Here is a 15211-nt window from a genome sequence, read left to right as displayed (position 1 = left end):
CTCTTTTCTCTCTTCCTTTGTAATGGGTTTAGGTTCATCAAACAGCCTTTTCTGTGTAGTTACTCGTCCACTGAGTATTGGCTGATGCAAAATATATGTCAAGAAATGCAATTTTGTGTTTCTGCAAAAGGTTTTGTGCAAAAATTCCATCCAAACCAATATAACTGATTGGTCTTTGGGGTGATCCAACCAGCCCTCCCAATTAAATAATAATAAACACTTACATGCATGCTGATATTCTGAATAATTTATTTTTTCATTCCTTTTTTAATTAACTAATACTGCATTGCTTTATACGTGTTTTTGTATTTTATGGTTGTCTGAGCTACCAGAACAGAAGTGTTCATTTTCCATTTCCTCCTTCTATGCATTTGTGTTTCAATCTGTGTGAAGTTACTACTTCAAAGGTAGGGCTGCATAAAGCTGTTGTGCTAAATAAGCAGTCCCACACAGGTGTTAATTAGACTATAAGTTTACAGCCAGAACATCTCTGTGAGGCTGTAATTTGTGGCAATTTTGAGTGAAATGCGAACAATGACGATGCTATCATGCTGATGTCAAGCAGACATAATGTTTACCATGTCTAAACTAATAATTTATCTTGTGTACATGCTAACATTTTCCACTTAGCACAAAACAGCTGAGATTCATGGGGATAGCATTTAATTTCATGAAGCAAACTATTAGGCAATTTACAGTTTTAAACTGATGGTGGTGTAACATTAAGAAATCATCAAGTTAATTCAAGGTATTACTCAGCCGAACTCCTTTCATCACTTTCATCATTCAACTCTCTAAATGTCTTTTTGGTGTTTGTCAGTTTGTAGAATTATGAAATAATCTAAAACTATAAAATGACCTTATTAAAAAACCTAAATGCTTTCTCTGTTTTCAGTCTCTCCTTGATAAATTCCATATTGATCTGTTCATCTAATATATATTTTTGGTAAACAACCATAAAACCTTCAATCTGCCTTTTCAGTACAAATAATCTCCATTTGTCATCTTAAAAAGTATCTGTTAAAAAGTTGGGTGTTTTATCCTTCATATTAAACAGCAGTTGCGGTCGGCTTGAGTTCAGTTGTCAGTTGAATAGGAAAAATGTTTTTACGATGGAAAAAAGTAGAGAAATGCCCACAGGAACATATAAAACCAGACTGGCCATAGACTCTACCTAAAACAGTCCACTTTTATGGACTAAACACTCACAGCTGGTATTAAAATGCACATGAGGAGATGCAACTACCCGTCTCACACTGACCTGTTGTCCTTCCTTGTTCTGAAGAACGATCCAATTGTAGGCAGGTCAGCTGGAACGAGGCCAGTGGGAAGCATGGGATGCCGCTTATGTGAATGTAAGGGCATCTGTTTCTTCTTCTTCGTCTTCTCTTTTTGCTTTTTTTTTTTACGGTCTATATTTTTCATGCTGCTCATGGATGACTCACTGCCCCCCTCTCTCTCGTGGTGTGTGAAATCATAGCCAGTGGTTTGGTTTGATGTTTACAAGGCTGTACAACAGAAGGCTCCCTTTAGGATGAGTAGATTTTAAAGACTCAAGAAGACCTTCTCATCAGAGGACTCCCTCTATTTCCCCTCAGTGTCTTTCTCCATCTTCACTTTCACGTTTCTCTATTCTTGAGTGAGGTATTTTATAGGGCTAAGTTCTGTCTTTATTTTGCTTTCACACTCACACACACACACACACACACACACACACACACACACTCACTAACACGTACAGTACATGCTGATACTCACAGTCACTGTGCAGTCACCTTCCTGAACAGCAGGCAGCCCTGACAGTTAGACGGATGACAGAGTTTGGGCGTTCTTGACAGCATAGAACAACGACCTTGTTGTGTGTCCACAAACTCGCAACACAATGACGTACTTCTTTCTAATAAACGGCCCCATTGCCAAACAGAACGTTGACTTTGGGCATTTCTGCAAAACTTTTGTAATTGTGTTATAACGTCTTTATCATTCAGTGCTTCTGTTTTTTGTCTCGACCTCAACACTCTTACTGTAGCCTACTTACTCGCCTTGTTAAACAAAGGTCACCCTGGTTCAGGCGTTAGCACTGAATGCTGGCACTGGATGAAAATTGTGTTCTTCAGAAATGTTGAGTCTGGGGCACCGACCTGCTGATAAAATGTAGTTTAGTTTTTAACCAATGTCTAACTAACTTTACACCAGCTTGTGCATGCCCAGTGTATGTGAATGGTCATGTATGTATGCATTGTTAGTTTGGATGGAGATCGTTTTAAAATGTAAACATAGTAGTGTGGAAATAGCCTCAGTACAGCCTCATTGAAGCGTTAGCATGGCTGTTGTCTAACTTTTGAATTCATCAGGAAAGCTTGTCCAAAGAAGAGAAGAAGAGTTAAACCCCTGTGGAAAAAACCCACAGGGAATCTAAACCAAAATGCATTCATTTATTAGCAACTTTGGACTCATGTTGATGATACCCATGCTGCATACAAAGAGTCAATTTTGCAGAAATAATAAGAAAATGCACTTCTGCTCCGAGGGACAGCTGGAGGACAGTGATGATAAATACGAGGAACAGTATCAAACAAATCAAAAACCGTGTTTCTGTCTTGAAACAGCGTGTTCCTTAACTAGCTTTTCTTCTGCTTAATTTAGCAAAAGAGAAATACAAGAAGCGATTTCTTGTACTTACTGATAGTATGTCAAGAGCCAATATTTCTCTTTTTATCTCATGTAGCCTTTTGAATAAATGTAACATAAGAGCATTTAAATTATGGGGCAAGTTGTTTGTCAACTCAGTTCTCTGGTTCTGCTCTGCAACTCTTGAACAAGAATCTGCACTTTTATGCCGACCACAGCAGAACAAGTGAAACATGACAGCACACTACACAAAGAGATATTTTATTGTTCAGACAAAGATCTCATCAGAGTGGCAGCTGGCATGGTGGGGTGTGTTTTCTGAATATGTTCTTCATTTGAGATACAACACTACGAGAATGCTGGAGTGTTAGGCATCATTTTGTGCCGCTGTTTTGTGTGTCTGTGTGTCTTAATAATGGATGATTAAAGAAGACTGGAGTCTCAGCCATCTGCGTCAGCCACCTCGTGCTGCAGTTAATCACAGATTTAGAGAGAATAAACTTGTATGGGCAGCTTCAGTCCTTTCATCATATACCGCCTTTTTCGTCTCCGCATGAGAGCAAGGTATTTGCCCTCTCTTCACACCAGCTTTCTCTTTTCTTCTTTTTCTTTGGGAGTTTAATGTAATCAAATGTGGCCTTTAGTGAAAGCATTTTACTACTTTGCATTTGTTGCAAGATACCTGAGCACCAGCAGTGTCTAACACTTGATCTTTGAATAAAGAAACTCACAGCAGTTTACACGTTGCTGATAGTTGCAGTGCGGCTTGTTGCATGATATATACTGTGTATGTCTTATTGTTAATAGACTGGCTACGACTGTCTACAGTGCTGACAAATACATATATAAAAGAAACTGCCTTTCAGTAGTCTTTCATAAAGATTATTCAGAACCTTAATGTTTTAAGGTATTTCATCTCTACTTACTATTACCTGATTAGATTCCTACTCAGTATGTCTGTAAGTGCTCTTATGTATTTCTAATGCCTTATGTAAAGCACATCGAATTGACAACGTGTTTGAAATGTGCTATGCGTATTGCCTTGCCTTTTGTTGCTTTAAATCCGACAAAGACAGCACTTTGGATTGATGCTCTCTTAGTGGTTGCAACACCAACTCCTGTGCAGAAATTGCTCCGTTTGCAGTCAAAAGGTCCACTAATGCATACAAGCATTGTGTGGTTGTATTTGCAGTATTTCTGGTTTTTATTTTATTTTTATTTTCATTTGTGTGAAGCACAGACAGTTCTCTGGATATGCAGATCCATGTATTAGCTGATATAACTCCCAATGCATACAGTAAAAATATGTTCTGTTTAGCAGTAGCAGGGTGGTGAAGTGAAACCATCCTCCTACTAAAGACACCATGTTCATATGTAATCAAAGCTGGTCTTTGAGCAAGAGGCTGAATCTGTAGCAGCCGCAGGGGTGTTGTACTGTGACTGCCCTGTGAACGGAGAAAAGCTGACGAGGAAATTTAACAATAGGAATCAATATTGCCTTATACAGTATCATAATTTTTTTCTGTGCATTTCTGCCAGAGCGTTCAGTTTGCTGACATATCATTCAGTCACTGAAAAGTGGGCCGGGTGGCTTTTGAACCTTCCAGTGCTTAGCTAGAACCTCCAGCTCAGCATAACCTGCCCCAGAATCCCAGCGCGTTTGACCCAGACCACATACAGTGTACGACACATCAACTCTTTCAGGCCGATGCTGTTCAGAATTTTGTTTCTTTTCTTTTTTTATCTTTCCACTTTTCCTACAACCACAGAATTTTTCCTAAATGTTCTGTTTTTCTCATTTTTCTAACCTTTTAACCGCCAGATATGTCGTGATATATTTACAGAACGTCTCAATCATAAACCTGCCCACATCCACCTTTTATATCTAAGCTGGATTTCACCCGGCTGGCATGAGCACAGACACTAAAAGCACATCATCACATAGACAGTTACTTCAGGTTTATTAGTAAGTGGAAAGTGGCCCATCTCCCTGACATTTATCGGGACATTAAAATATAAGATAGTGTGTATAAACGCACAGGCAGTTATTATCTTGTGGACATCAGTGATATAATTCAGTGCTCACATACTGTGCTTACAGTGGACAAGAGTGTACCACTCACTGTGTACACACCAGAATTTAAATAAAGATTTTGAGACATGTACATATTTACACAGTGTAACCACTCATACTGATGTATACACATAAATGATTACCCACCAGGTTTAGTAAAGGCTTGTCATTTATGTTCTTAGTCAATTTTATGCTTGTATTACTCACACAAGGCATTTCTCACAACGGTTTGTAAAGCTTCCAGTAATGCAGAAAAAACAAAATTGGGAAAAATTTTCTTCATTTTCTTTTCATCAGATTTTTTTGTAGGTTAAATAAATACAGATCTCTGTGTTTTCATTTGTTAGAAAATTAACCTTTCTTATTGTCTAAGTTGTTATTCAGAATGACATTCTGACTCCTACATTTTTAAATGTCTGCCAGAATTGCTTTTCTTTCTCATCATGCCTCATGGTACTTGGGGTCATCTGTATTCTGTTAACTTTCCCTGTTTGTTAAGCAAAGCCAAGGATGAGGGGGCAAATACCAGCCAACAGACAGCTTTGTAAGGACTAAAGTCAATTATTTAGTTAATGGAATTTTCCCAGTGTTGTCAATAGAGAATGGTCGCCTTGCTATTGATCAGTGTCAGTCATCTCCGATGAGCGCAAATCAAAAAGCCATTAAAAATCACGCTGGCTATCAGATCATGAAGGGGTGGAGCTGAGCTATATGAAGGACAGAGAGAACAAGAGACAGCGAAAGAGAAACAGCAAGAGAGAAAGCGCACTACAAAGAGACACAGCCAGAATCAATTATCAGGAAAGAAAGGGAGTGGATTTGGTTGTAATTGGAACAGATGATAACTGACTGGAGATGAAAATGAATCTTTCAGGAAACTATTAGTTGTCACTTGACATAGCTTCTATGAATAAATATCCGTCATATAAGCAACCAAAAGAAAGACTCATGAACACTTTATGCAAATTTCCTAAGATCCTTTTTTTCACAAAAGCTACTGTGTTCATGTGCTAAACAGTCATTCCATCGATTGCAAGGTGACCAGTGTGCAAGTTGCAAAAATACGCAAACTGACCTGACAGTAATTAGAGTATTGGGATTAAACAGATGTATAGACATTTTTCACTGAATACATTTTGGCATGTCACAGCAGGGAAAGCACAGGTGTCAATAATAAAATGACCTATGACTTAAATCCATTTAGCTGCTTCACTTTAAGGACCACATAATAGACCTTTTCATAGCAGATGTTTTTACCTTGTCACAACAGGAAAAGCACAGATGTTACTAATAACATTAATTATGGCCGTGTTCCATTTAAGTGCTGCTGTAAATTGTCACACACCCAAAGCTTTCGCAAATCCTGAAAGCACATATTTGTATACAAACACACACACACACACACACACACACACACACACACACACACACACACAGAATCCACAGACAGTAAACATGAGCAGGTGTCAGATCTCAGCAGCTTTGGGATGCTTGGAGTCACTGAAATGCCTGGGATGACTCTTGAACTCTGTGTCTACTGTTTCCCCTCCAGGACTGGCTGAGCAGGTTCGGCTACCTCCCGCCCCCTGACCCAGTGACTGGTCAGCTTCAGACCAAGGAGGCCCTGACCAAGGCCATCAAAGCCATGCAGAAGTTTGGAGGGCTGAAGGAGACCGGAGTCTTGGGTACATGCATGTGTTTGTTTGGGGTCATGGGAGAGTTGGTACTTTGGTTTAATAGAATCACTGTGTGTGGTTTTACTGTGTGACCACAGTATTTATTTTAATGTTAAGTGTACCTTTGGAAAAAGTACAAGATATACCCTACAATATAATGCAATCCAGCCAACACACAGTGTGGCTTTAGAAACTGCCACTGAGTTGAATAAATGTCACAGTGACAACAGCCACTGAATATTAGGAAGATTGTACTTATCTAACTTATTTCTGTTGGGTTGCATTAGATTGCCAACATGTCTATACACCATGATACACCTTGAAAACAAATCATACTTGCTGTCTCACACACACACACACACACACATAGTAGAAACACAATGCTGCACACTATGTGACTGATAATAGTGGTGTGTGTAATACAAATAACAGTATATTGATTAGTATACAGTACTCTCTACTATTTTTTCACACCCTGTACAAATTGTTTTTGTACATAGGTATTGCCAATCTGACTCACACATACACTCCTCTACAAACAGTGTCATTCTTTATGGCTTCTCAAACTCATACAGGACTATAGAGAATAGGAAGCATGATACTGTGTGTGATTGATTTTAAAAACATTGCAGTGGTGTGTGTGTGTGTGTGTGTGTGTGTGTGTAAGCAAGTAGAATTTATGGCCTGAACAGTGGTGTATATGAGAGTGTGATTGTGCATGTAAGAGGGTATCCTAGAAAGCATGTATGATTTATGGCCCAAATAGCCTCTCATAAGCTATCGCACATGCACATATATATGCACATAAGGACATACAATATGAGTCACAGCTACTTAAGCAGACATTTTCAAACTGATGTTGAACCATGGTGGTGGATCAGATGTTTTCCACTTTATACATTCATGATAACATGTACTCATGTGGGGGCTATAAATAAAGTCAAAAAGTTGTAATCATGGTGTTATATTAATATTAGTTTTGATAAATATAATTCCACTAGTTTGCAACACAGTCACCTCTCCTCTCGTCTGCTTTCCTCTCCACTCCTCTTTAGACCAAGCCACGTTGGGTCTAATGAAAACACCCAGATGTTCTCTGCCAGATGTGTCTGAGGCTGAGGTGACAGTGGGCCGCAGGAAACGAGGCTTGAACCCTCAGAACAAATGGAATAAGAGGCATCTTTCATGGAGGTAAGGAACAATTAAGTGCCATTCTACTGTATGTTACACAGTTATACCTCAAGGGAATAGAATGAGCAATATACAGAATCATATTTGACATTTTCAAGTGCATTGAACCACTGAACAAAAATCATTCACCATTTACATCTGTAGTAATGCTGAATGCTGAAGGGTGCTTCACATTGATGAGACCATTAAGTCAATGGACTCAGAGTGAGTTCTTATCCCCATCACATTGGCGTGTATTGGGCAGTGAGAGGCGTCTTGCTGTTGCTGGGCAACCTCATTATAAGTTATAAGTCACTTGTATGTGTTGTGTGTATGTTAGCCATAACTAGTGGTGGAAAGTAACTAAATACATTTACTCAAGCACTGCATTTAAGTATACTTGTGAGGTACCTCAAGAACTCTGATTTAGATAGTAGGATATAAGAAAATATCTTTAAAAGAAGTTATTTAATTTGTTTACATTCACAGCAGAGGCTCGTCTGTTACATATGGACAAATTATTATTCATAATACACTGTGGAAACACAGATTAGAGCCTTAGCTCAGAGAACAAATATCATCATCAGGGTTACAAAATAAAATCAACAAATAAATTATGATTTACAATTACAGATTAAGCTACCAAGCAACATATAAAGTAGTTATAATCACCCTTACCATTTTTATGAGTTGCAACATTAAAGTGTAAATGATTGTAATCAAATGATACTTGAATGAAAATAAAATACATAATTCTCATATTCTATATATATTATTAACATTTTTATATTTTTATTTCTCCTGGAGTGTATGAGAAATTGTCCAGTTGGTCCTTCTTACTTCAAGGCTGGAAGGAGCAAAACACTACAATTAAGGATAATTATTTATTTTATTAAGTATGACTTTGTACAAATACACACTACAATGTTTCACTGTTTGTATTTCAGTATAGTTCATTCAGTGTGGAATGAGAGCAGGTTATTTATAAGTCTAACACAATTATGTTTAGCCCAGCTCAGTACATCACATTGGTGCACCTGCAGGGAACTAGAAGTCATAAACCTTTACATTTTTACAATTTTTTTCTCCATCTGTGCATCCCCTGATAGATTACGTCAGGTGATTGTTCCTCAAGGCGGTGGTCTTTTGGTTTCTGGATCAATTGTGGCTCAGAGGGAGATCATTGTGTTAAAGTGGCATGCTGGTTAGAAAGACCAGCAGCATGCAGAGAGACAGCAAGTGCTTACCCCTTCTCAGACAATATACAAAGAAACAAATTCCTATTGCTGTGTATAAAATGTGTAATAATTTAAAACACTGGTGTGTCTCAGTAAGAGTAATGGATGGAATAGGAGAGGTTTTTGCACACATAAAGTAATTGCATCACCTGGTCCGTGCAGTCCCACTCACAGACCAAAGTCATCTGTATGATTCCTGAAGAGCAAAGGCTTCATCACCAGAGTCATTCTACGGTTTATACAGTACATGATAGAATAATATGGTCATGCTAAGTGCCAGCGAACCATCTGTCAGGGATACAGCTTAGTGCTAGACAGCAGAGGAGGAGGTAGTGAAACATATGGTTGGCCTGTGCTGTTCCACACACACTATCAGGGGTGATTCAACAAGGAGATGATCTAAAGCTGGTGTGTTGTCTAGTTTGTACATTTTGTGTGCACCCAGGCGTCGAAAGGCAACAATCTACACATTAATGTAGTCCCCTTCCACATTACAGCTTGTTTTCTGTCTCCCAGCTAGTGAGAGATTTGTTTAGAGGGTCACTGGTTCTCAGTCAATCAGCCATTAGACACAAGTCATGACAACTTTTGAAAAAATCTCACCACTGACCGCTCCATGATTTCATCCAGCTGTATTGTTGGTGATGAGATGAGTCGGTCATAAACTAACTTGTTTAATGACCAATTATTATCTTATTACCAATTGAAATTATGTACTGTACAGTCACTGCTAGTGTCTTATTGACACTTTCACTTGCATTGCTGTTTGCACCTGTCTCAGCTGCATTTTGTGTTTAGTGCTAATTAGCCTAATTTTAGCACGATAACACACTCAACTGGGCTGCCTGTGCACATCCTAACAGTTGCTTAGTTGCTCAATGATAGTCTGTTGCATCACCTAGTATAGCTCTTTCAGTGTACATTGAGTGCTTATTGATTATCCAGTGATACAGTTTTGGCTGTAAATTTTAAAGCTGCAAAGTTTCTAACTATGTATGAAAATAAAAAACTGGTAAATATTATACTTTAGGACTGCTAACAGATGCAGGATGTATTGCATTTAGGTACACTAACAAGCAAATAACAGGAAACGACAAGAAACCTGCAGTAGAGTTGATCTGTGTCACTTGACTGTACTGTCTTTCTGATTTAGTTTTATTACTATTCTCCTTTTTCACAAGTGTAAGTGGTTAAATAGCTTTAGTTCTGATGAGGAATAGGGTGTTTATAGCTGACAGGTCAGCACAGCATCTCAGGTTAGTGGGGTGTTGCCTTACCACAAGCTGCAGTGTGTACCTGACAGCAGGAATGCACCGCAAACAGACAGGTGGACTGTGAAAATCTTGGCTATGCTTGAGAACATGTGATGCTGAGAATACTTTTTGTCAAGAAAGTAAGTTTGGTTTGCAAGTGTGTTTCAGTTGGAGTGAAAAATATGCTGGTATTGTAGACTATCAACATGACAAGCTGCCGCCTGTATTATTAAGGGCTGTATTTGTTTGGTTTACCAAGATGAAATGACCTTTTGTCATTCAGAGTATGGGTGGGACAAAATATTGATACAGGAATATATTGTATTACTTCCTCTTGCAATTTGTTATCGTTAAACTGGTGCCAAATATCAATATTTTTAATAAAACATGCATGCACTGTAAACAGATCGTGCTAATTTTACTTACCAGAGTCACTACTTCATGACTCCTCATGGTGGTGCGAATCAAACGAATGATGGTAAACTTGTGTTGAAGAAGAAGAAACTCACAGGGGGAACATAGAAGACAAATCAGAGCAGTACCATCATCTTTCAAGTTGAAAGTCTGGTCCGACTTCAGCTTTTACAACGCTCATGGCACAAATAAAATCAATAAAGACTATGCGATATCAAAGGCCACACACACACACTGCCAGTCCAGAAACGCTGTCCTGCACACAAACACACACGCATACACTTTAACTACTTAGTGCTCTGTCAGCAGCCAGGCTCTATTTCTTCTGACGGAGAGAGCAGGTCTTTCCCTCTCACACACCGACACACACTTGGGCATAAACACATGCAGGCTTCATGAAGAGGAGTGGATGGGTCAGCAGTCTGCTGCTAATGAGACTGAACGTACACAGAGATACACACACAAACACCTACACACTGGACATTTTACTGTCATGTGAATTATAGCTGGCAGCTGACTAAGACAGGGACTGCTGTCTCCAAGTTTGGATACTGATATGAGAGAGAAATGTGTATTTTTGTATCAAATTAATTTAAAACATTTGAACTCTGGAACTGTTCAGCCTTCTGGCAGTTCAGGCGTTTGCCATTTTACGTTGGAGTGATGGCACACATGGACATGGACAAGTTGCAGTCAGAGTGTGTGTGAGGCCCGAAGCTAAGACTCTATGCACTTCATCTCAGTTGTCGAATTCTGTGCAACTGACACCACAATGCAGTGAATAAACACATGATTCCTGCTTTTTGATTTATTAGTATTCTTCTTCTTCACTTTCACAAATATCATGGTCTATCACAGTAGACTGCCTCGCAATGTATTGAGTATTGCAGAATCGCTGTATCGTGATACCATCGTTATCGTTCCCATCCCTAATTTCCAGATGCTGATGTCGTAAAGCTTTAGGTCAAGATAAAAAGCTAAGTGAGTTGAAGAAGGTTTGCCAACTTGTAACTGAAAAGGTCTCCATTGAGGAGACACCCTCAAGTAAGTAATCAGGACTGAATCTGCATCAGGAAGTTGCAATATGTTTGTTAGACAAGTACTGGTTCAACAAGTGTTTATGAGCCTGAGGAAAGTCTTACATTGTCTTATGTTGGCCAGACCAACCTGCAGTTAAGGAGAGTGGGACACACAGGCCAGATAGGCCAAAGCATCAAGAATGATGAACTGAGGAGGCTAACAGATCTAAACTGGGACAGAAGGAAGGCAAAATGAAGCAAGATGCCAAGGGAAAGCAGGACATCAGGGCACTGGAGAATTGAAGAAAAACAGGTCGATAAGCAGGAACTCTCAGCTGATGAGAATACTGTCCGAGCAAGAAGGAGTGAGGGGGATGCAGTAGTTACTGTAAAAGCCGAACAGAAAGTAAAGTAGAGTTTAGTAGAGAATCCAGATCCAACAAGAGCACAGTTTAACTACAAACCCTTTGTAAAATGTGCTATAGTCTGTTGTTACTAAATTTGTTTGTCATTGTTATCCATTTGTAATGATGAGTGCTTCATCATAAACCTGTCCCTAAACAGAACACTGATATTGGACAATTCTATTGAATACTACATATTGAATGGATTGCCATTCAATTGTTGGTTTATTTCCAATGTTTATGTTTGGTGAAAGTGGGAATTTGTCCAACACTTAATGGAACCAAATACCAGGAAAACTAATGGCATTCCCGTTAACCATGGCTTTTAACATGCTGATGTTAGCATTTAGTTCAAAGCACCGTGTCTAAGTACAGCCTCACAGAAACATGGCTAGCAAGGCTGCAGGATCTTGGTCTTGTCAAATGTTCACTGGCAATGTTGTTTAATTACTTATTTCTACAACATTTATGCCTGGCAACTCCAGTATGGTTAAGGTTTGGAAAAGATTATGCTTACACCTAAGAAACATTTGTTATACTGTGGTTAAAGTAGAATTAAGGTTAGCCAACTAGATCACTTGCTTATAGTTTGGGACAGATTGTGGTTACAGTACAAAAACAACAAAATAAACGTGAATGTCTTGTGAGTTGTCAAGAACATGGAAGTCACCCTGGCCTCCACATCATAACTTTGGACTTGGCTACATAAATGTCACATTACTTCCTCCATTAGCACTGAATGTTATCATTGAACGTGAATAGGTAGGTGCAGAATTGTCCAATATAAACTTAATATCCAGAGACTACTGGGCTGGTTCATCCAGCCAGGATTAACGGGGAAGAGTAAGCTCCTTCAGCAAAGGGATTAGCAAGAGAGTTTTCTGCTCCACACTGGTTTGCAGCTGCAGAAGTAACAACTCAGACCGCATGAGAGAGGAGTTCAGAGGGATGAATCACTTGTCACCGGGGTCAGGGGGGTTATGGCTTAGTGATAACAAATTACCTGGGGTCTTTGTCCCTGTGGCATTGCCTTGTTCAAATAACCCTCACATCTACCCACTGGAGGCTTTCTGTCAGAGATACAGAAAATTTGGGGGGGATCAGGATATGATTGCATGGAGGCTCTTATACGGTGTCAGCTGACCTGGAGCACAGGATGGAAGCGATCCAGCATCACACTGCACAGAAACTGTTGTACAGTGTCAACATCTGCTTCGGGGCACCAGCATGCGCACTGCTGTGAGGACCTGCTGTTTTATGACTGGAACATTTTGCTTTTTCTCATCACTCGCTCTCTCCTCCTCTCTCCCTCACTCTATCCTACTGTTGCCAACCTACTACTGCCAATCATTACTGCCTTATGCTGCCTTCAGGTTGGCCCCACTCAGCTTTGTGAAATAAGGCAGCCTGTCTCTTCAGCCCAGTCAAGCCACCTTTCTACTTACAGCTCTCACAATTGTGTAACAGTACAAAGCGGCCAAGATTTACTGGAAATTGAGATTTACGAACCTCGTGTCTATTGTAGATTTTTTCAGCCTGGAACTCTTACCAACAGATGGTGAATTTGTTGGCCTGTTTTTCTTATAAACACTTGTGGATTATTTGTTGATTTCATTCAGTCATATTTTGAGAGGTTTCCATATGGTGTGATTTATCAATATAGCAACATAGAAAGCACTGTTAACTTAGAAACATAGAAAAATAAGTAATTTAAGCAGACCTGCTGCCTCAGGAGTGTTTGGGTATAATATTTATCCACGTATTTTGTTTAATGTGGAAAATGCATGGTTCCTTGCTCGCTTGCATCTTTATTATAGATATTTACTGTAATATCCTGTTACTTACTGATTTTTGAGATGGAAAATCATCACTTACACACTGTACAACATCAACAAGAATCTCACACATTTTGCTTTCTATTGTCTACTGCACCTTTATCCAGTTCCAAGGTCCCTGTATTGCTGAAGTCACACAGGGAACATTCATATTCATCTGCAACAGATGAAGCAGACAGGCAGTGAGTGGTGCTCAAATACTTTTCACGTCAGTTAAAGGTTTCTTGAGGTGGAACATACCTCTATACACATGGCCTTAAAAAATTGCACTTTTTGTGTGTTGAAGCAGTATCCCAATAGAAAAAAAGCAATGCATTGTAATTGGACTGTTGGATTACTGTGAGACGATATTGCATAATGGAGTCTGTAATGGCGAAACAAATTTCCCTCCTCATTACAAATTTATAAGTTAAACTGGTTAAAGACCTTGCAAGGCTACGATTTCATAGATATCTTCACAAAAGGAAGTTTTACATCTGTCAGATAAGATTCAAAACTTAAGCACACAGCTGCTTTTCAACTGTGAAAAACTCCCCACAGCCTATTGATTAACATGAAAACTGGAAGGTTTATTACATTAACTTGCAATAATTTAGTTATTTTCCCATCATTATCTGGTCTCTTGGGAAATTCATCTCACTTTGTTCAAATGCAATAGAAATGCAGCCTAATGAAAGACTTTACTGTGTATTATACAAGGCTTTATTTAACATTCTTCCTGCCCCTTTGTGAACTATTGCTTTAGAATCATGAATTTTCTTGGGGTGTGGTCTGTGTTATGGTGGACAGACATTAATTTGCACAAATAATGCATTACACATAAAATGCATTGCCAAACATTGCCCTCCTCTTATTGATTTAAAGGCAAACAGATTTGAGCTGTCTCTACACAGTGTTTATGTCCATTTAACAGCTTTTCTTTTCTCACAACATTGTGGTTTTTAGACAGGGGAAATTAAGAGACCAAAACCTTAACAAATCCAATTTCTCAGGAACAAGCTTCAAAAGAAGCCAAGTAATTTGTTACTTTCAAATTAAAAGCAAGTTATTATCTACACTCTGATTAGCCCTGTTGGCACTGTATTCATGAAAAAAAATTGACAATTGATGAATTTAATTGTGGAAAGAAATCACTCTGCCAACAATATTTTTGAATATGAATTAATATATTTAAGGTTTATGTGATATTGATGTAGCGTTAAGTCCATATTTAAGGATTTACTCTCGTTGAAATGGGGCACCAGTCCTCTAGGAGGACAACAATGAATTACTTCATTGCCAAATTTATCAATCTCATATCGGAAGCCATGACTTCTCGATTCAATGGATCTCCAGTCTCTACGTCAAAAGAATACGACAGGACAACAACTGGGTGTAAATAAATGAGTTTATTTAACTAAACTACTATGTACAGGGTAAATGCAAGGTGTAATAATCATAAAGATGAAAATAATAATGAAATGAGCAGTGTGATGAGTTGGCAATGGTGGGAGAGAA

At 38.8% G+C, this 15211-nt stretch overlaps 1 protein-coding gene across 1 annotated transcript in view; it reads left to right on the top strand.

The window, feature by feature from the left end:
* The window catches only part of LOC111655635 (matrix metalloproteinase-17-like), an 80932-nt gene that overhangs the window by 32094 nt on the left and 33627 nt on the right, over positions 1–15211 (top strand). Inside the window, exons 2-3 of the mRNA XM_023407110.1 lie at positions 6258–6390; positions 7437–7572. Coding sequence (XP_023262878.1) covers positions 6258–6390; positions 7437–7572 — 269 coding nt within the window. The remainder of the gene's footprint in view (positions 1–6257; positions 6391–7436; positions 7573–15211) is intronic.

Source organism: Seriola lalandi, unplaced genomic scaffold (genome assembly GCF_002814215.2).
Source record: "Seriola lalandi dorsalis isolate HSWRI2012SDOR001 ecotype SW California unplaced genomic scaffold, Sedor1 jcf7180002054328, whole genome shotgun sequence".
NCBI lineage: Eukaryota > Metazoa > Chordata > Actinopteri > Carangiformes > Carangidae > Seriola > Seriola lalandi.
This window is presented reverse-complemented; position numbering and strand designations above follow the sequence as displayed.